General features: G+C 43.1%; 1 protein-coding gene across 1 annotated transcript; it reads left to right on the forward strand.

The window, feature by feature from the left end:
• Positions 1 to 11,244: 11,244 nt before the first annotated feature.
• Positions 11,245 to 21,521, forward strand: LOC147882128 (rhamnogalacturonan I rhamnosyltransferase 4-like). Its single transcript, XM_087401285.1, has 8 exons — positions 11,245 to 12,603; positions 13,098 to 13,165; positions 13,284 to 13,372; positions 15,463 to 15,628; positions 15,743 to 16,032; positions 16,179 to 16,383; positions 20,387 to 20,544; positions 20,631 to 21,521. Exons 1-8 carry the CDS (start codon positions 12,237 to 12,239, stop codon positions 20,848 to 20,850), a joined length of 1,563 nt encoding a protein of 520 aa, XP_087257411.1. The 5' UTR covers positions 11,245 to 12,236; the 3' UTR covers positions 20,851 to 21,521.
• Positions 21,522 to 22,627: the final 1,106 nt, after the last annotated feature.

Genomic DNA, 22,627 nt, shown 5'->3' on the forward strand with positions numbered 1-22,627 from the left:
TCTATGAGGATATACTCCCATAGATTTAGTGGGTTTGCCAATTCATAGCTCGAAACTTTCAGGATCTCGGATCAGTAAAGGGCAGGTGCAAAGGTAGAGAGGTGGGGGGGATGCATGGTGGTGGTGAGTTGATGAGATGAGCAGAGAGTGGGGATATCAATGATGAGGGGATTCCAGTAGAGTACTGGAAAGAGGGTTGGCTTAGAGGGAGAGGGGAGGGGAAGAGAAAGAGTATTATAAACTAGTATGTGTATTATTTGGGGACTGTGAACTAGGTGATGGAACAATCGTTGATGTAACAATCGATATGGATGTCGAAGTAGAGGCTCCCGATGTAGCTGTCGAAGTTGATGATGAGGATCCCAAGGTGGAGGGTGACGAGGATGGTGGCCCCACCGAGGTAGGTATTGTAATAGTCTTTGTTATTGCTTTGATCTTTCTTGTTTCTTCCCTTGTCCTTTTCTTTGTCATTCTCTCACTTGCCTTTCCCCATCTTGCTGATTCAAAACTATTTGGTTTTGTATTGGTAGGTATGTGGGGCATCATGATCTTTGCAACCCCTCATGCGGGCCCATCAGCCCATGCACATTTCATCATCAGTGGGTAGGCAACCAGGTGGAGGGCTAAAGGGCTGAAGGCAACAAATGCGGAGCGGATACAAATGCGGAGCGGATAGTGGGATTGAAGGAGGGGTGACAGGAGGCTAGGAGGGGCGGGGTGGGATCCCAAGATGGGGGCGATGGGAGGTGGGAGAGGCCTAGGTGGAGGGGTGACGGGAGGCAGGAGGCAGAGCAGAGCAGGGAGGCCTAGGCAGATGGCAAAGTAGGAGGCAGGAGTATGCAGTAGGGAGGCAAAGAGGAGGCACAAGCCAGGGCCTTGCAGGCACAAGAGCAAGATGAGGCCACTACAAAATTGGTCGACATGGAAAAGCATAGAAGAGAAGAAGCAGAGAAGCACATGAAGGAGCTTCGAGATAGGCTCGAAGAAGTGAGAAATGACAGGGACATGGCGAACAAAGAGCTAGAAAAGATGCGAATGGACCTTGAAGATCAAAGAGCCAAAAAGGGTCTTTACAAACGGCTCTGCAACATGCCAAACGCATTGAACATTGAAAAAGACCAAATGATGGAGGAGCTGAAAAGGGAGAATGCAGAAACCAGAAAGGTGATGTGGGAACTGCGAGAGAGCTTCAAGGCCAAGGATGGTGGGATAGAGAGCAGCCGGGGTGGAGAAGACAACGAGGCAGCTCCCTAGGCTAGGAAGGATGCAGAGAGTAGCCACGGTGGAGCAAGTTTCAGCCACCATGGTGGAGCAATTTTTAGTCACCATGGTGGGGCAATTTACAGTAGCCACAGTGAGGGTTATTTTTTTGAAACATTGTTGAAAGTCCAAAGAGCAAGCTACAATACCCTGCAAGAAGATCATGATAGATGTTTGCACAAGCTTGCCGTGGCTTTCAACAGTTATGAAAAGCAGTCCGTCGTTCTGCAAGATTTCCAAACTAGAGTGGAAGTCTTGGAAACCGCCCATGAAGATGTTTTTCAGGAATTTACAAAAGTTCAACAAATGCTGAGGGATTCAGATGAAGCTATTACACAGAGTGAGCAAAAAGTGGAGGAGATGAAGGAGAACATCCACAACCTTAGGAGAAGGGAGGAAGGAATCAAGAAGCAACTTCGTCATGTATTGAGCAATACTGTGGTATTGATGGTGGCAATAGTTAAATCGGATGCCTATCTTGCTATGCAGCAGGGTCTGAAATGATTATTATTAATTTCCCTGGCTATTGTTTTTTCTGCTCCTTTAAGGTACTTGTCAAGCTCATGATGTAGGTTTCTTTTGGCAGGACATGAAAGAGGCTTGAAGACGTATAGAGTGCAAAGAGCAGGATGAAGAGGACCCCTAGCGAAAGGAGAAGTTACTATGGGCATATAAGTCGGCAGAGTCAAGCAAGCAGTGTGTGATCTGAGTGTGTGAAGAGGTCTGCCATAGTGCACCAGACTAGCCTCCAGAGCTGGGAGATGCTTGCTATAGAGAGGTTGATAAGATAGTTGAGAGTCCGAAATTTCCTTGAAATAATAAAATCTTGCATATATTTCTTGAACTTGTGGATATTCTCATGGTAATCGTAATACCTGATTTTGTATCGACCTACTTCCATGTTAGTACTTAAATGTTTTAAGTAGCCTAGTGGTTGAAATCTGACGGTTAACTATACCCAATCTAAAGGGCAATAGCATTGTGCAACAAATTTTAGGATAGCACGGCAGTAGTGTAGGGATAGCACGGTAGTAGTGCAGAATTAGTGGAGGATAAATTATCGCCAGAGTGGTGGTTGGTTGCACTAGAATATGAACAGCCACCAGTGTGGTGGTTTGCTTCTATTATTACAAGATGAATGGATTCGTTATGGGAAACCAACATGGTGGTTGTTGGGATATACTAAAAGCAAGCATGGGATGAAATCTGATGGTTAACGAAACGATAAACAGTCTAAAGGGCACTGTTTTAGTATAGCACTGTGCAACAAATTTTAGGATAGCACAACAGTGGTGTAGGGATAGCACGGTAGTAGTGCATGATAAGTTATCACCAGTGCGGTGGTTGATTTGCACTAGGATATGAATAGCCACCAGCGTGGCGATTTGGTTCTATTATTATACAAAGATGAATGGATTTATAGGATGTGTGGATTTGTTATGGGAAACCAGGACGGTGGTTATTGGGATATACTAAAAACAAGCATGGGTTTTATCATTTGGGATTTATAAAAATAATTTAATAAAACCAACACGGTGGTTGTTTGAGATATACTAAAAAGAAGCAGTCTCAATACAAATTCCATTTTGTAGGACAAGTAGACGTAGTGACTCCATCTGAATGTAGAGGAAAAACTTGAACTCGCTCCCATCTCTTCGCAGCTGGCTATGTTCTCACAATCATCATGATCCCCTATGATGCACGCACTGCAGAAACAAGAACGTTTTCTCATTTTAATCACTTGGTTGTTTAAAAATCCCATATGCTGTGTAGACCACAAACTTTAATTTTCTTGCAATCGTGCCAGCTTCTCCTTTGCACTTCATCCACTTTCACTTCATGGAACACTCTGCGTACTACAATATTCTTAAGGCTTTGTTTATCGTATGTTGAATGCCCGCCTGTGGAGAGGTTGGTTGCAAGCCCGCCTGTTATAGCATGATGGGCATCATTGAGTTTTTCTTAAGGGCATGCTAATTGGTGTTTAAACAAAGCTTGCTTAATAACAGCACCGCATCCATCATGTTCACCCTTGCCATGGCTAGACCCAAAGAAATTCCACATCATGTCTAGACCGGTCATGGATTTGAACCTTGAGATGAAGTAGAATCCACATGCTGATTTAAATTGAGAGGTAGCACCATCTGACCACACCCAATGTTGTTTTATATTTTCTGCATGGGGATTTTCCTTTTTCAGCCATTTCCAATGCAGTAGAAAAGCATGCTACACAAATAGGGTATCATGTTACTATCATCTGAAATGTAGAAATGGTATGTGCGTTGCACTAACCTGGACTCCTATGAGTCAGCAAGGAGATTGGCATCAGGCATGGAAGAATCAAGCAAATGACTGTATGTGATATGCACAAGAATTTTTATCTGCTTGTTGTACGAGTGAGCACTTTGTATCTCATCTTGTTCTTGAAAAGAATAATTTTCTGCAAAATCTATGACAGATACAATAGTGTCACAGGGAAAATTGGCAAGGCACATCCTAAACTGCTTATCCTGCCAGTTGGCCGTGAAATTGTGAAGCACATATTTTGGGATGGATTGAATCACGTGACCTACAAGCTCCCTTGGCTGGGTGCTCTTATATGACAATAGCCATCTCTTTTCATCGGATCCTTCAACATTGACATTTTCAAATCTCCTCCATTTTAGAGTAACGTGGTTGTCTTCCCTCATTTCATTTGGACAGACATTGAATGTTTTCTTCTTCAGCTTCAAACTGCAATGCTTGCATGTGCCACGAGTGCATTCAATCCTGTGCCACTCACGGTCTCCCTTTGGACAAACCACTAGCTCCCAAAGAGACCTCAGGCTACAAAACCTGCCCTCCCTTGTAACACATGATGAGGATCTAGGTGGCCTACAGACTGCGCATTCATTAGGGAGGCATGGGCATCGATCCCCATGGAGCAATGCTCCAACATGACCAGATCTTAAGTCATTCATAGCTTGTCGGGCCAGGTCAAAGTCTATGTGTATTCTGCAACAACATACATTCATGTCTTTGAGTTTCCTGACGTACCAAGACTTACAATGCTCAAAGCTCCTCTGCCTAATTGAAATGTCCGGGTTTTGATCCACAAACTTGAGATACAACTTCGTCTGCTGACCCAACATGTGGGAACAACAGAACAATGAGCTCCCTTTTTGCTACTACTAAAAGAATACAAAACACAGTCTAATTAAAGTATATAATGAAGCAAAACAATTTTTAACCACCGCGCTGGTTTATGACAGTCACAATTTCATTCACTGGGTTGGTTTAGGACACGATTAGGACAGTCACAATTTCAACCACTGAGATAATTTAGGACACTGTCACAGTTTCAACCACTGGGATGGTTCAGCTTGATGGTCTCAACTTTACATATTAGACAATAACAAGTATATTGCTTTTCATTTTTGAATTTCACCATTAGAAAATAACAATATATTGCTTTTCATTTCTGAATTCCACAATTTAACAGTGGTATATGACCCGAATAGTAAGAAATTAAATTTAACGAATTTAAGTACTAAGAAACACAATAATTTCAACCATCGAGCTAGTCAATAACTAATGTCTGTTCAACCACGCTGGTTCATGATAATCACACATAAGTGGTGATTGAGCTAAAGTAGCCACGATTGCATGATGTTCCAACCACCGGGCTAGTTTAGTAAAATAACAATATATTACGAAATGTATTGCTATTTATTTATGCTCAACCATGCCACTGGGTTGGACAACAACTAATGTTTGTTCAACCACACTGGTTCAGGACAATCACATCACTGATGTTCTAACCATTGGGCTAGTTTAGGACAGTCACATTTAGTCCAAACCTAGTTTAAGAAAAGAAATAAGTAAACTATCCCAAAGCTCAATCACAAATAACCACCAGGCTGATTTAGGCACCACTGACCTACGTTGTATCTAGCATGTGTATGATGTGCTCCTCAAACGCCTTTCGTTCCTTTCGCTTCTTATAGATGTCCTTTTTATTTGGAGAAAGTCTCGTATTTTTGTGCAAAAACGTCATCACTGTAGTAATGACTTCCACACTTAGGCTGTCTCTCCTTTTCTTGCGTTGTGTTGAAGCCCACAGATTTCTCAAATCGGGATGATCTTGCATTGCTTCTGCTCTACGTTCAATCGTTGGAGCCACGTTGGTCCTTCTGATTGACAACATCTTCGACATTGTGCGCCCAAGCCGTTTCTCCTTTGTTTCAGGGGACACCAACGTAGCTAATGTCGCCCTCTTTGCAGCTAGTTTAGGAGGCATGCATCTTGCGAGGTGTTGGTAGGGTTGTTACTCTACAAACTTTAGGGTGCTAGGCCAAAGGGCCTGCTATCGGGTTTGATGTTGTGTATTATTAAATGCAATGACCTTTGGCATGCTTATGAGCCATATAGTAAGCAAGTGCATGGAAAAAGAAATAATTCTAAATTATTAAATAGTGTTGGATTTATTAAAATATCTTTGCACATGCACAAATTGCACTTTTTCAACTTCTTCCACTTTAGGGTGAATCTAGATACCAATACCAACAACTATCAATGTTTTAAGATCACCATGCACTAGTCCCAATAGTTTGGATTCCAAATTTTCAATCCGTTTTGGTTTTCAACAAATCAAAAGAAAGTTATAGAGCATGCCCTCAAATGGGTATGCATCACTTTAGTACAACATTGGAGGCCCATTAACCCATGCATAATGATCTCATTTAGGTGTGTCCTTGGGTTGAGGAGAAGCTCACGTAGTGTACTTTAGAATGATTACTTGGTTGCATGTATGCATAGAACAAAATTTTGATGTTTTTGAATAAATTACTAGATCCTATAGTCTTCAGGATGCATGCTTCACATGCAACATAGCACTTAAAATTCTTTAACCGTCTCGTTCTAAATCCTTATTTCATAATTTTTTGCTCTCATGTTCAAGTTTGGAATGTGTACTACAACTTGAAGAGAAAGTTTTCCGAATTCCGTTGAGCAATGCATAAGTTATGGGTCATGCAAAATACCCATATACAGAAAAGTTCCTGAACCTCACAAAAAATGGCTACACCCAAGCAAACAATGACCCATATATAGAAATAAAGATAGAACCCTCATAGCTCTTATGGCTATTGCAAACTTAACACGAAGAACATCAAATAACAGGAAAGAGAGTGCTCGGCACAATCATTATCATGAATAGAGAAAACCTAGAAGTGAAAATATCAACTATATTCATGGAGGATTGTAGATACGACCATCCATCATCAGATATCATTCTCGACACGATAAGCGAGACACATACAACTGGTTCTTCTCTCTACCATAATGCACACATACATCCAACTGAATACGGATCTGAGACATGAAGAGATGCATCCAACAGTTGGTGTCTCTTTATATCTAAACACTGCTAAAGTGTATTTACATATATATTCAGATTATATACTAAATATATGCGTGGATATTTAGCTACATACACTTGGATCATAGGAAATCCGAGGGTTCCAAAATGTCCATCTGGCTTAAGGAGAGGCCAACATTTCTTTTGATGGACTAGATTGGTCATGTAAATAAGGAAAAATGCATGCGTTAAAGTGGATTTCATTATCAATTATAATTAGATAGCAGTGGCAAAATTTGATAAATTGAAACTATTTTTGCGTTGCTATCCCTTCCTCTTGTGAGCAGTTCAACATCTCCTTGTCCATATTCCTCTCTGAGTACTACAAAGGGGGGATTGGAACTCAAGACATCCTTTACCTAGTGATAGGGTCTTCCCACTGAGGTACATGAGATCTTGCCAAAAACTATTATTAAAGGACTTGAAATTCTTACCCTCATACATAAGAGTAAGGAGGCCCTTCGCTGAAAAAAAGGGAATGTCCTCATTATTTACTCTTCTTTTTAAAGAAACCCAATGCACCTTCCCTCCCCTCCCCCCTTTCACTTTTCCTTTACCACCCCTGCCCTCCTCCCTTTAACACATCATTGAATTGAGAAATTCAATTGATTTCTTAGTTGAAAAGCTGGAGTACCTAATTAAGATAAGGTCAAAGAGATAACTTCAAAATTTCATGCAAAAGGTCTCAAAAGCTTTGATAGACACTCTTAGGATCCTTCCCCTCATAAATAGAGGGATGTCCTCATTACCCTTCCCTTGCCTTTCCACCCCTCCCCTCCTACCTTTTCCCTTAATTAATATATTTATGAATCATTTTCTATTGGAGGGACCCATACATGGAGTAGGGACAAGGGGGGCTAGAAGTAGGTGGTTGCCTACAAAGGAGGACTTTCCACCAATGAGAGGTTTCTCTGAACATGAAATGTTCATTGATAGCCTCTCATAACTTTGGCTCAAGGAAATGCTTAAGGCCATTTTCAAAGCTAAGTGTTGCCCTAGTTTGCATTATTTTGTCTCGTGGCAGCTGAAAATACATACACACCACCATGGCCACAAAGGGGCCACAATGGACAAGGCTTGCATTGTGACAGGCGGGAATACATCTATAGTGCCATGACACGATGGACAAGGCTTGCATTGCATGTTTACAAGTCATGAGTTCCAATCCCACCACCTTACAAAGCAACGAATTTTTGCACAAAAGAAAACTCCCACCCGGGCGCTTGGGTGGGGGGGTCTTTCCCACCAAAGTTTGGGTGAGCAGGGAAAATCACTAGCTGAACTAGTTCGCTCCACTTGGCTCTACTCAATCCCTTTTTTGTGTAGGTGGGTGGACGAGACTCTAGTGAGTAACCGGCCTAAATCTTTATACTAAAGGGTCCTTTTTGACTAATGAACAATATGGTCAAAGTTTTTATTATTTGGGAAAAATTGCTAGCAGTATTGGCCTTGTAACCCATTTTTTTTCCTTGTTAGATATCTAGTTTGTTCCATAACTAAGATGACCTTCCAATCACATCGAAGAAAAGTAATTAGGATGTTATCGCTTAAACAAAAGCTACTTAAAAAAATTCAACTCTATTTAGTGAAACACTTGATTGAAGGGAAGTGTCTCACCTCTTATGGGTTCGAAGACCCCTTATCAAAGTCTAAGCAAAGAGATGTAATGAAGGGTGAGATTTAAGGGCTTGGAATGCCTAAAGCACAACAACACTTTATGCAATTCTTATTTTGTGATTGCGTTGAGAGTGTTGAGCCATTGAAACGATATTGATCGCTAAAGACAGAATGTTTTTGCTATACTTTTCGATGACAACCTTTTCTCTCCCTTCTCTCCGGATGCCTTGTTCCTAAAATATGGCTATGCCCAAGCCCACGGGCATGGAGAAGTAAATCGATAACCACAACTGGTCACCACAATTCCTAGTTTGAAGGAAACATGCTAATGTTTAATCAACATGGAATAGGCTAAGAACATGCCACTAAGTAGAGGGTCATTTACCGTGATATTTGGTCAAGTGAGATGGCTATAGTTGTGAATAGTTACCACCCCTCCTATCCTCCCTCTTCCACCCCTCTTCCACTAATTGATACACTTTAATTATTTTCATTTGGGGAGATAGGTGGGACCTATTAACCCTAAGGGACTCTCCAAGTCTCCACGACAGCACTCCTAGCTAGGCTCCATTGTTGATAAATCCTTGTATCTCTTCAAATGTATCAACAAGTTGCTTTCTTTCTTTTGATGCTATATAATAATTTTGAATATTTCTTCACAAAAAAACCCTTGAGTGAATACATATTCAATAGACATTATTGCATGCAAGAACATACAAATATTAAAAAACATGACTATACCTATAATGGGGATGGCACTAAATGCAAGGTAGTAGAGGTTAACCCGTGTGTGTGTGTGTGTGTGTGTGTGTGTGTGTGTGTGAGAGAGAGAGAGAGAGAGAGAGAGAGAGAGAGAGAGAGAGAGAGGCAACACTAAGAAGAGGATTGTGTACACAAAACCATGGCAAAGTGGATAATCTTAAATCGAAGTCTCTCATCGAACAAGCGGTCCATGCGTTCTACACCCCCTTATGCCTCCTCTCTCCCTGTTTTGTATGTGCTTTTGTCAAGGTGTGTTATCAAGGATGTTGATCATCATGCTTACATCACACCCTAGAGAGTGAAGCTCTTCCGTACAAATAGGGATGGCTTTCGGAATGGTTATTAAAAGAAAGCGTGCATAATGTTGATCAAAAACTCCATTCATTGACCAAAGGGAAAGGCAAAAATAATAGGAGTCAACCTACTAGTAATTGGATTTAAGAATAGGTGCACGATTTAGCATTGATTCATTGTATAACAAAATGACGGCCCTACAATATTAGAACGAAGAGAGCTGCCTCATCGTGCTCACACACATGGACGCTTCTGTTGTTGGAATGCGCATCCCACGTTAACATTTTGGAGCTTCCACGCCTAACCCGGCTTTTAGCTTCTCCGCTGTCTGTTCTACGTGCAAGGTGCACCTTCCTTGTGGGACAACATGCATGCCCATTGCCTCGTCTTGTTAGAGCATACCGCAACCGAAACTGCCTTGTTTACTGTCGAGAGCAAGGTGGCGGCACAGATTGCCCCGCAGCATGCGTCGCCGGCTGCACATCTGTGGGCTTTGGGGAGGGCCGAGAATGGTGAATCCCCATGCATGAACTCGGTCCCTGGAAGCCACAGTGCCACGGATAACGGATGGAGTGCTCAGTGAGGTTTTGTTGCCCATGCAAGCTACAAACGAAGCTTCTGCAAGACTAGTCACCAGAGAGTAATAAACAATGCCGTGATACTGACTCCGGAATGCGCGAAATCCACAGTGCGCAAGCAGCGATTCAGCAAGAATGGAGCCGGGGATGCCTAGGTAAATCGGAGGAAATGAGAGTGGTATCGGCCAAGATGAACAGATGCGGAGTCCGGTCTTTGAGAGGTGCTAATGAGAATTGGCGACGGCGAAGATAGACGAGGAATTTGCGTTCAGCTCGTCTCCAGAACCACATGCTGTTTTAAGCCTCGCGTAATTTCCATGTTGATGCCGGCGGGGCGGGAGATGGCGATAGGCTGGCAGCTATGGCTCCAGGGTCCACGCTTCATATGGCTTCAAAGACCCTTCAAAGTTCAGGGTCCCGACGGCCCCCGTGGGGCCGTGCTGCACACGACGACGGCAATCATAAAAAGGTGTACTGGGTTGGCCATCCATAAAACAATATTTTGCGGGCACTGCTGGGAGGGGCGGCGAGAATCGATGAGCGCTTGCGAGTCAGCCATACGTGGCAAGAAACAGGTCCAAATCATGGTGTTGGGAAGGGAGTGGCAAGCCAATACCATCGAGCCGCGCGGCTAATAAACGGGTTGCGATAGGGAGCGACAACAAATGTGCAAGGTATGCAGTGTTTCTAGGGGCCGGGGCGATGGGTGCGAGAAATTGAGAATGGGGGAGGAATCCGAAGGAGGAAGATGGATTGTGTAGGATGACTGTGACTTCACGGCTGAAGAGTGACTTTCGATAATTCGGAGGGAAAATCTCTACTGGCGCAGGCCTTTGGGGGAGAACTCGGAGCGCGTGACCGACAGTCGAGTCCAGACTCCAGACAGACGGGCGGCGGATCTCTGAAGAGAGAGAGAGAGAGTCTCTCCGCCAGCGAACGGAGGGAAAACGTTCCTCTCTGACATAGGGGAGAGAGACAGGCAGAAGGCCAACGGAGGTAAAGTAATAACAAGCGAGCTCGGTAAAGTGGGTCTGGGGGCGCCCAAAAAGGGTAAAACGAAGAGCTACAGGAACGACCTACAAGATAGCTGTAGATGATGAATGCGATCCATTTGAGTTCCTGGAGGGGGTTGGCTGGCGACAAGGGCAGTAGAAGGGAGCATTGATAATCACCGACAAGGAGTGGGGAGGGAGGAGGGGAAGGGGGAGCGGCGGGGGCCAGGCTGTGGGTGGTGGTGGAGGAGATCTAAAGGGGAAGAAGAGCAGGTGAAGAGAGAGAGAGAGAGAGAGAGAGAGAGAGAGAGGGGGAGGAGCTTGGGCTGGGTGGCTATGGAGCTTGAAGGAGATGGCTATGGAGGGAGGAGAGCTAACAGAGCAAAGGATGGCTATGGAGCAGAGCTAAAAGATCGCCCAAAATCGCTTCTTCTTCTTCTTCTTCTTCTTCTTCCATCTTCTTCCATCTTCTTCTTCTGCAGAAATTGAAGGTGGGAGGTGGTACATCACCATCTCTTCATTTTTAGAGGCTGTTGATCGATCACCATCTCTGCATTGTTTTTGGCCTGCTTAAGAGCTAACCTGTTGTTGATCGATCGAAATTGCGAACGCCAAGAACAATAGAACAATACCACCTTTTCTTAATTCATTAGTCCTCTGCCCTCTCCTCCCCCCTTCTCCTTTTGCTCTGCTCTGTGAATCGTCTCGATTAGAGCCCCAGAACCTCCATCGCCGGGATTGCAGCCCAAGAATCTCCTTCATCGCAATGTACCTTCCTCCTACATCTTCTTCCCCTCCTTCGCTTCGCTTCTGAGCATCCTGCCCAGTAGCTCTTCGCTCTCTTCTGCTCCTCACCCACTTTTTTAGCTTTCCCTTCTTCTTCCAGCTTCCCCCCTCCCCCCCTTTTCTTCCCCTCTCCATCTTCCTCCCCATCATCCATCCGCATTGCCCAGTCTTCTCTATTTCTTGCTCCCCCCTGCACGCTTGCTTCCTTCCCATCTCCTCCGCTCCTGCAATACTTCCTCATTCTAGTAAAAGCAGCATTGGGCAAATAGAGAGACGGAAGACTATATACTGCTAGTTTGCTTGCCACCATCTCCCCCTTTTGCAATCGAGGAGGCAGGAGCACCAGCACCAGCACCTGACAGGGAAGAGTATTTGGAGAGCACCCATTCCTTCTTGATACGCCCAGCAGGAGCATCGCCTCTACCACCCGCTACAAGCATCGCCATAACCACCCTTCTCCCAAGCTTTGCTTGCCTCCATCTCCCTGGCCCCCTCCTGCTTTACATTTCTCCCCCTTATCATCCTCCTCCCTCTTCCCTTTGCCCTGCCATGCCCCCAGACAAGCATCCTACGACCGACAGGAAGCTCGATGCCAGAATTTGGCTATGGTGGCACGACGTCGACTTGAAAGCTCTTGAACGCCACCTCAACGCTGGCAGAGCCCGCGCACTCATGTTCCCCAGACGCAAGATGCAGGTCTGGCTCATCCGATTGAGCACCAGCATCTTGGTATGGACTTGTCTCATTCAGCTTCTCGCTCTAGGCCAGCTATGGAGTCCTCATCTGCTGCTGCGCGGTTGGCCACCCTGCTTCACTCGCGAGGAGTTGGGTTCGCAGACCTCTGACTTGCCTGGTGTCGTCATCACCCCTTCTTCGCAACTTCTTTCGAATAAGCTCGTTCATCCTCTCCCTCCAAGTGCGTGCTCCTATTCTTCTCCGATCTCTATGACTTTTCAGCTTTAATGTGTGATCGTACATTATAGGTCAATTCTATGTTTGTTGAAGACTTCTTGGGTAGCCTTGCTTCTTCATCACGCATCCACGCTACATCGATTTCTACAAGGGCATTGTCAAGATCTTCGCCCAGTGTTCATGAACATTAGTCTCTGATCGGGTTGGGTTGATGGGCAATTATTGCTATGATCATAGACGCGCACACACTGTTTCTACATATCTTCAATCCCGATATCAATGGAAAAGTAGTTTCTACTTCCGTGCCTGAGCTCATAGTAGAGACGCTGGACATTTGAGGTGAGGAAGCATAAGAGATGTCAGTTAAGCAAACCTAGCCAGTCACCATAGAGTCGACTAATTTAGTATCGTGCTTGAGCTGACTTTGTTGATTTATTTTACATCCTCTATACCAGAACTTTTCTCATTACTTACTACGTTGTGTTGCAATATTCGCAGGAGTATATAGGAACAATGGCTACCTATTGGTTTCTTGTAATGGAGGTCTCAACCAAATGCGTGCTGCTGTATGTTCACGATGATCATCCACAGCTGCTCGTTTCATGCCATCACAGAATCCGCATATAGTGCTGGTGTGTATGCATGCTTGGTAAAATTAAATCTGTGCGCTTTTCTGTGGTGCAGATCTGTGATATGGTGGCCATAGCAAGGTTGTTGAACCTGACTTTGATAATTCCTGAGCTTGACAAGACCTCTTTCTGGGCAGACCCGAGGTACACAGCATTGTTCTAACTTCCGACAGAATGGTGCCGCTTAGATTTTTGAGAGTTTTGATAATTTGCTTTGCTGAAGGGGATAATATTCAAGGCCATTAAAGTCTCTCTTTCGTAGTGTATGGATGATAAGATAGCGAGGCTTCTTGGTTATCTTGGAAGGCACAGATCAGGGCATACTCCCTGAATGAGGGTAGATGTGTGCAGATGGAGAATCGATCAGCTGGCTGTGTATGCAGGGGAAACTGAAGTCCTTCTGTCATCTCTCGCTCCCCGTCCCCCCAACCCCCCCACCCCCAGCCACCCATTCCCAGGACGTTTCGAGTGGAAGATACTCAAAATGCGGAAGATGGAACTGCCACATTATCAGTATATTGTTTATCTTGGAGGGTGATCAGAGGAGCGACTGTTCACTGAACTCTTACTGCTACTAGCGAACTTTCATGGTCTGAAGGGCTTGAGGGGGTGCGGGGACTGATGGGTTGGTTGGAAGGAGGCAACATGAGCTACGATTGATAGGCAATGCTGGCAATTTAGGGGAGGCACCTTGAAGACTAGACATTAGAAGGGTAGATTTGTGGCTTGTGAAGGGGGGGAATTGTGTCATTGCAAGTCTTTGAGCAAGCACGTCTTCTGTATTGAACTCATGTTGGGAGAGAATTGGAAGAGCATAGAACTCATGTTTTCTATATTGAACTCATGTTGGGAGAGCATATAGTCCATATAGAACGACTTTCTTTGTCCTGTGTGCAGTACCAATAGCATGGGGGTAAATCTTATTGTTTGGTCACTGTAATAGTGTCATAGCTATTGTAGCTGCCTGATTTTTATGAGCTCTTGGCCTTGCTTCTTCATTGCAAGTCTTCTGCTGGCTGAGTATACTTATCATCCAGTGATCAGCATGCTTGACTCAGTAGTAGGGTTTATGTTCATGGATACATCTGCAGTGGCATATGGCAGCTGTAAGTTTCTCGTAATGCTCTATTAGAAGAGAACTTTGTAGTGCCCATGATCGTGATTTAACAGCTTTGGAAGAGCTTTGGAAGACGCTGATTTTGGGAATGATTTGATCTGAACTTCATTGCTTTCTAGGTATTCCTTGTTCTTATGGTTTGTCGTCACATCCTATGAACTCAAGCGTTTGGGTGTGGTTACAGTCCCCTACATATATAGGCCAATTCTGCTCGTTAGCTACTAGCAACCCCTTGTTAACCCAGGGTTTGATACAACCCTATTTGATTGGGATATGCTCCTCCAGTCCATAATTCCACTTAGCATAGTTTTTGGATTTGGCTCAAATTTGAATCTTGTCTTTCATGGCTGAGTCTGCGCTTCACCTCCGGAGTGCTGACAAATGGAGTATGAAGACTTTTGCATAAATGGATGCTCACGTATGTGGGCATGTGGATTTTATGTGTGAGAGCATGTGTTTAGACTATGGTCTACACCCACAGTTAGGTGCTGATGATGTCAGTAGGGATGTCATAGTAGCTAGTCCCTGCTATGCGTGATGGAGTTTATGGTTTTCAACCTTACGAGGACTATCATGAGATTGAAACTGCAGTATGTTGTGCTTTTAGTTTGGGCATGTTCCTGGATTCATCTAGATATCTATAGACTTCCGTGCTTGAGTCTTGCCTTACCTCCAAAGTTTTGACATAACTATGTATGAAGGCCTCTGTATAGATGGATGCTCATGTCTTTCTGGTTTGTTGATATGCACATATGTGAAGGCATAAGTTTATATATTGGCTTACAACTACAGTTGGCCTCAAATGACAGCGGTGAGGATGTTTTCCCTGCTATAGCTGATGCAGTTTACAAGGTTTTCACCCTTTTGGGTGGTTATTATATAGATTTGTATGAAAATGTTCTGGATTCATCTTTCTATATATACAGTGCACCATTCCTATCACTAAATGTGTTCTTGTGACAATATTATAGGGAGAGCTTCCTGTCAACCAACTTTGTGTATCTCTTTCCAGCATGCTTTTTAGACTTGTATTTGATGAATCTACGATTGACTAAGTTTTTCCTGTGTGTTATATTATTTTTGGTTAATGTTCTAAGTTTGCCATTTCTTTGAACAGTGATTTTGGGGATATATTCGATGTCAAACACTTCATTTCATCCTTGCGGGATGAGTTACGGATCATTAAGGCAGTTCCTGCTAAATACCATGCCAGGGTTAGAAAGGGCTTGATTGTTTCCTTACCTCCAGTCAGCTGGTCGAATGAATCCTACTACTTCGCTCAGGCAGGCCATCTACCCTCCATGACGATCTAGGGTCTTTTGGACTTGCTTGCGTTATGAAGCCTCATAATGCATAGCTGGTTCTATGCTAACCATGAATCCTTATATTTTCTGCAGATTCTTCCATTGATCCAAAAGCAGAAAATCATCCATTTCAGCAAAACTGATGCACGCCTAGCAAACAGTGGCCTTTCTGTTGATATTCAAAAGCTAAGGTGTCGTGTTAATTATGATGCTCTACGGTTCACTCCACACATTGAAGAGCTAGGGCAGAGGTTAATCAAAAGCTTGCAGGCTAACGGTCCATTCTTGGTGTTGCATCTGAGATATGAAATGGACATGTTAGCCTTCTCTGGATGCACTCATGGTTGCACAGAAGCAGAGGTAGAAGAACTCACGAGAATGAGGTGAGAATATTTCTCCTGACGATTGATGCTTGCAGAAAGTTTAGAGCCACAAGAATGATTTGGTAATGGGTGTTAAAGTTTTGTTGATTCTGTAAAGGTACAAGTACACAAATTGAAAGTCCCCTTTTTTGCTGTTGTACTGACAGGTACGCATATCCTTGGTGGAAAGAGAAGGTTATTGATTCTAAACAAAAGAGGTTGGATGGCCTCTGTCCCCTTACACCAGAGGAGACGTTACTCGTCTTGAAAGCTTTTGGGTATGGCAAGGAGACTCAAATATACATTGCTGCTGGGGAGATTTACGGTAATGACAGAAGGATGGCAGCTCTGCACGAAACTTATCCGAACATCGTAAGTTATTTTGCTACTTCTTTTAAAATTTCATTTCTTCACGAGTTTGTCGTTCCATCCTGATATTGAAATCATTGTTTCATTGCTTTTTACAAGTTTGTTCAGATTGTTTTTTGTTCCTCTAGCTTTGACTCGCTCCTTTTGATCATTAGAACTCCTTTGTAAGCTTATTGAGACATGAGATATTCTAATCTGAAAATGCTCAGATATCCTTTTCTCAGAGTCTGGAGGGGTTCTCCTTTCTTCTCCGACTCTCCTTCAGGGATGAGGTGGCATTTTCAGCCGCCACCTGGGATTTTTGTTTGCTCATTCTGAGCTGTTTTTTCTCATGCTTGACATGATGTACTCCCACACTTGAGCTTGCTCTGCGGTTTTTATTCATACTTAATGAAGTACTTTTCTTGCAAAAAATAAATAAATCTGAAAATGCTCTAAAGCCCAGCAGATGCTAAAGACTGCCTTTATTTGCTGCTTGTCACTGTGAAATGTTTTCTAGTTTCAATTGAGTTGTGGATGTCTTGCTGAGATCTTGGGCCCTGGTCTAGACTTGGGCCAAGCACAGAAATAAGGCATAGTTTAATACTTGTCCCAGGTTAGATGTACATTGCAGGGTTGGACTTCTACTGTCTTGATAGTTGAAGTTGTAGCTATACATGCATCTCTGATTATGTCCCTAGTATCATATTACTCCTACCGTTGCTAGAACTATACTGAAGCTGAAGTGTTGTGAATGAAGATGCTGAGTTGTGAGCTTGTGAAGAGGTCTTATATTATTGTTTACCTGAGATGTTAGGTCACTTCCTATCGAACTTGAGGCCCATGCAAAGAGAGCTTGTAGAGCAATTAATGGCAAGCTGCTGGTAGAGCTGATAGCTTGGTATTGTCTAATGCGAGAAGTCTTCTTATTACAATCACCTAATAGCTCTTTTTTAAGGTGAATTTTGTCACCATTTAAAGTTCTATCTCAAAATATAGATGAAGCCTCTAGGGAAGGAGTTTCCAAGAAACATGCAAACCAAAAAACAGTAGTTGCTGCGAAGCAAAATACAAAATCACAGGACCAGTTATGATAACCTGTGTCATGGAGAAAATATAATCTAATGGAAAGGATAGCGGTGCCATCCAAGGTAGACCGATATATTTAAGCATTTCATAGCTGATTTGATGATAATGAGGGGATTAGTAGAAGACGGCTAAAATTGTGCACTAGTCTTGATTTGTAGACTTCAAAAGACATTTGATACAATGCCTACAGTGCTACTTTTGGCAAATCTTTCTGGTCATTTAGAATTCACCCACATAGACAGGGTTTTGATTTGTTTTTTGTATGGGTTCGGTATTGGGCTTGACTCTTTGGAAAGATAGAAATCATAGAAGAGTCTTTGGTGATCCCATTTTCCCCCTATACTCTTTCTTCAGGCACTCTTTGTAACAATCTTTTTTTGATTGCTTGCAAACAGGGACTTTTGATCATGATGTATATTTGTCATATCTTGACATCTTCTCTTGATGTACTTGAGCACATCGTGCTTTGAGATTGTGGCTCTGTAATATAGAAGCAAAATCTTTTCACAAAAACAAAAAAGTGTGTGTATAAACAGCAATACATTTCTGTATTCGGTCTAGACGCCGATAGGACAGTCCGCTCGTGTTCTTCTAGTCCCTGCACTAGCTTCCGAAAGGGGTTTTACTGATGGCTCATGGAAGAGCTGCTGAAGGTTAAAGATGAATGGGGAGAGTTTATATGCCCCTAGACCTGACCCACCTACTGATTTGTAGGTTCACTGGTCTGTTTTAAGCCAGCCAACTGAGAGTCTGGAACTGCCCAACCTACTGACATGGCAAGTACTGTACTGCTAATGTGGCAGTTAATTGGCTATCATGCTGAAGCTGAAATGGGCTAAGGAAGGTTCAATGCTTCCTGGTCTGCTGACAGGAAGTATGGGTGGTTGCTGAGAAAATCTTCTTTCATCCATGGTGCCTGGGAGAGCCCTGATACTTGAATTTGACAGCATAGAAGCGTTGGCTATTGGTGGTGCGCCTCCTGAAATTGTGAAGCATTGTCTGATATCTTGGCTGCTCCACCCCTAGAAGACATGTGAAAGGAGGTGGAGGTGGAGGTGGTCAACGAGAATCTCTGATGCTTGAATCTGACAGCGTATGGGGTGTTGGTGCCCCTCCGGAAGTTTTGAAGCAAGATTTGCTCTGTTTTCGACCACCTCTACCTCTTCCACTATCTTGGCTGCTCCACCTCCAAAATATATGTCTAAGGCGTTGGCTTGGGTTGGCTAAACCTCTTGTGCTTTGGCAATCTTTTCCTTAATACAGCTCAAGATTTGCTCGTAGGACTCAGAGATCCGATCTCTTTCATAAAATATGGTTTGAAAGAGACTGAAACATACAAACCAGTATGCTTGTAGTTTGAAACTTGAGATAGAAATTCAAACTTTAGACTTTGCAAGTTTAGTAGCAGGTGAGTGTTTCTTTAGCAAATGAAATGTGTAGGGGACGTTTCAAAGTTTCGGTTTCAAAGAACGAGTCTTATGTTACACCTCGTACACTAGTACGCCCTAAGGGTTGATTCGGAATCTCGAGGGGCTGGGGCAAACCGAGAATTTCCCACGAGGAGCCTTCACTTTTGCCACACTGGCAACACGAGACATTGCTGATACCCATCGCTGCGAAGCTCCATGAAAAAAAAGCTTTCTTCTAAATTGGAACTCAGAAGTAACACACATATATTTTACCATCGTAGAAAAGCCATGTGTCATTTAGGGCAGTCGCCCAGGTGGTCTTCCGACATCACTCTGTATTAACAGTGCTTGAAATTTGGGGAGCAGTGATGCTTGCTCTTCCTATTGGTGCCGACCTATTCTACTAGGCTCTGTCTTGTGAGCACATGGAGCATTGAGTGTGTGCGGTAGAATAACTTGTCTCCTGAGGTGACGAGAAGACCCTAAGCTCTCTGATTGGAGGAGGTCCGTGATTGTACTTGTCCGGTAAAGCATTGAACCTTATAGCCTCGTGAGCTGTGGTGAGAGGATGTAGCGCTTCTGTTATCAGGTTCTGCAAAAATTGTCAAGAACCTTTACAAGAAGGTTACTAGTTGAACCATTACCTCTTTTAGAGTTGATTTTTATTAGCGGAGAGAACATGAAGATTTATCAGCGCTCGAAGCGGCATTAATATAGGTGGTTCTTTGCACGCACACGACTAGCTCCTTCATGATTTGCTACTAGAATTCATTTTGGCTCGATGTGGCTTTACAAATCTTGATGTTGTAACGTGGAGTCACTAGAAGGCAAGGGCCTCTAGCTGAGAAGTTCCACACTCCTTGATAGGTGTGCCCAACTCAAAGAGAATGGAAACCGAGTTAAATACCACGGCTTTACTTTCTGCTGTTTTAGAGTATCGGTAATGCGTAAAGGTGTGCTCCAAGAGACCTTTTTTGAGTCCAAAAACTCCCTAAATTTTGTGTTATCTACTTGCAAAGTCGCCCGCATATTAAACACCCTATGATGTTCAACCACATAGAGCTCTTTGGCCTCATCCACGATGACTTTAGTCTACCACAACAAATTGTTTAGACAAAAGTCCAGCGTGCACACCAATACAGACCCTGGATGAGTCCATCATCGTTGGTTTTTTGTAATTGCTGAAAATTGACTCTACGCTAATTATCTTTTTTTTTTCCTCGGATACATCTGCAGAATCCTTCTTCATCCTTTTATTATGAAGGATGAAGAAGGATAAATATCTTTTTTTCATCCTCGGATACATCTACAAAATCCTTCTTCATCCTTTTTTTTCCTCGGATACATCTGCAGAATCCTTCTTCATCCTTCTTCAGAATGTTTTTGTGTAACAATGTTTTTTTAAGGGTTTGGTCATCTATCTAAGATGTATCATAGATTTAAAATAAATGATGCTGGAGAGTTGCATTGCTTTATTTTGATGTTTAATTCTTTAATGAGAGGTCTCAGCCTGCTCTGTATTCTATCAGGTTCGCAAGGAGATGCTTCTGAGCCCGAATGAGTTGAAGCCTTTTCAAAACCACTCTTCTCAAATGGCTGCCCTTGATTATTTGGTTGCAATTGAAAGTGATGTTTTCGTACCTACCTATGATGGAAACATGGCCAAGGTTGTGGAAGGGCATCGGAGGTAATATTCTTTTCTTTGCATGTTTAGAAATATAAACAACAGTTGATTTTAGTTCCAACTTATGCCTTTTTTGCTTTCCTCCATAGGTATCTGGGATTTCGGAAAACCATCCTTTTGGATCGAAAACGTCTTGTTGAGCTACTTGATCAGCACCAAAATGGTTCGTTGCAATGGGATGAGTTCTCCCTCGCTGTCCGTGAGGCCCATAAGGACCGTATGGGTGCTCCAACTACAAGACGAGTTATTTTGGATAGGCCTAAAGAAGAAGATTATTTCTATGCTAATCCACAAGAATGCTTTCCATGATCTGTCTTTGTGAGTGGCTCAATTCCCAAGTCCTATCAAATGGATCGACTAGGTTGGAACTTTCTTGGTTTATGGATAGAGAGGCAGAACATTCCATCAACTCAAGAGCAAGCAAAAGTGGCCTTTCGAGTCTGCTTTCATATTTGGCAGTCCAACTGAACAGTGTAGGTGCAGGGAGCTCATCAGGCTTCTCGTGTGCACGTTTAAGCTGACTTTTGGAAAATTTGATGTTCGGAAGAAGTTTTACAGGCATCTGGGACTGATGACCTCTGGTGGTACATTGCTGTCAATGGACATGGAATACATGTAGCCTCATTTACGACTCATGAAAGTCCTTCCTATCTAGGGGCTGGAGGTGTGCATGGGGTTTTTGTTACATTGGTTGTTTGACCGTACTTTGTGTAACGCCATTATGTTACAGAAAGGTCTCAAAGCAGCAACACCATCGATTGCTTATGTAAATGAGATTCATTCGATATGTTTCAGCTTCCAAATCCCTGTGGCATGAACAGGAAGTGCAAACTATGCTTGCCAATATGCCTACATTGGAGCAGAGAGTTTGCAGAGCAATAAAGTGGCGTATTTCTGCCATTGTAAAGAGTTTAAGGTGATTATAACCTTCAGAAATGAGTATGAATATCAGAGCACGGCTGTAAGTTCATCGTTCGTGAATTTCCCCTTCAGTTTAAGTATTCCTCCGTATGCTTATCATTATGGCATTTTTATTTTTTGTTTAGTGATTAGTGGCTCATTTTTTCCCTAGAAAATGTTTAGTGATTCTTAATCGGATACCTCTGCTTGCTGTCTATGGATGGGAAAACAGTTTGATAAGATACCTTGTAGCATATCTTGAAGGGTACTCCTGAGACGTCAGTACATTTTGGAAGTTTGGAAGGTTGTGATCTAGAACGAAAAGTTTAACTAGGTTGCGGTAGGTAGCCTTTCCGTCGTGGAGCACATTACTGGTAACTCGAAATTGAACTTGAATCCTAACTTTTTAAAGGTAAAAGGCGAATGAGTAAAAATGTGGACATGAGACACGACGCAAGGTTTGTTAGGACCCGATCCTCGTTGCAAATGTCAAGGGTGGTGATTTTTTATTGACTTTGCCATATTGTTTGTCTATCTTGGGAGTTGAAGCCCAACAAATACATGGATAAGGCGACTCACAAGAGCTCAATAATATAAACGCCAAGAATATTAGCGTCGAGAATAAGTCTCGCGAATGGATAAGGTGTTGGCATATTACTTGAGTGTCAATAGTCGTAATCGATGTCGAACGTGGTAAGTCCATTGTAAGTTCCCTTCCTTCCGTCTCTTTATTGAGTTTTGAGCTCGAGTTCCCTCCACTAGCCCATTAATGAAACTTGCAGGCTTTGAATCCGTTTGCAGTGTCCGGATTGATGGAACACTGGATATCTGTGTCCACCCAATGAAGGAATTAAAAGGCATAAAGTTCTTCCAAAAGCAAAGGATAGAAAAAAAAGCAAGGATAATCTGTGTTGGATTCTTTTCGAATAGGATGGGATTCCAGAGGGGTATACACCTTTTGTCCTCGAGGATCTTGCTCAATCCACGATTTCGGAGTCATTACCTTATAGGCCTTGACTCTTAAGAAAGGATGATAGGCCGGTGTTTGAAAAATACTTGACTATAAACTAAACTGACAATAGCAAGTCCAACCAAATGGTGTATGTGTTTAAGCATTCCCTTCTTGCGAACACCTCGGCACACAAATAGAGAAAGATTCAAAATTTAGAATATGCAAAATATAGAA

The sequence above is a fragment of the Dipteris shenzhenensis genome, chromosome 30, assembly GCF_047967505.1.
Source record: "Dipteris shenzhenensis isolate YYH24624 ecotype China chromosome 30, Dip_SZ_1.0, whole genome shotgun sequence".
NCBI lineage: Eukaryota > Viridiplantae > Streptophyta > Polypodiopsida > Gleicheniales > Dipteridaceae > Dipteris > Dipteris shenzhenensis.

Coding starts and splice junctions, on each gene's coding strand:
- LOC147882128 (XM_087401285.1), top strand. CDS start 12,237: ATGCCCCCAGACAAGCATCCTACGACCGACAGGAAGCTCGATGCCAGA. Junction 12,604..13,097: donor CGTTCATCCTCTCCCTCCAA/GTGCGTGCTCCT, acceptor CAATATTCGCAG/GAGTATATAGGAACAATGGC. Junction 20,545..20,630: donor GTTGTGGAAGGGCATCGGAG/GTAATATTCTTT, acceptor TTTCCTCCATAG/GTATCTGGGATTTCGGAAAA.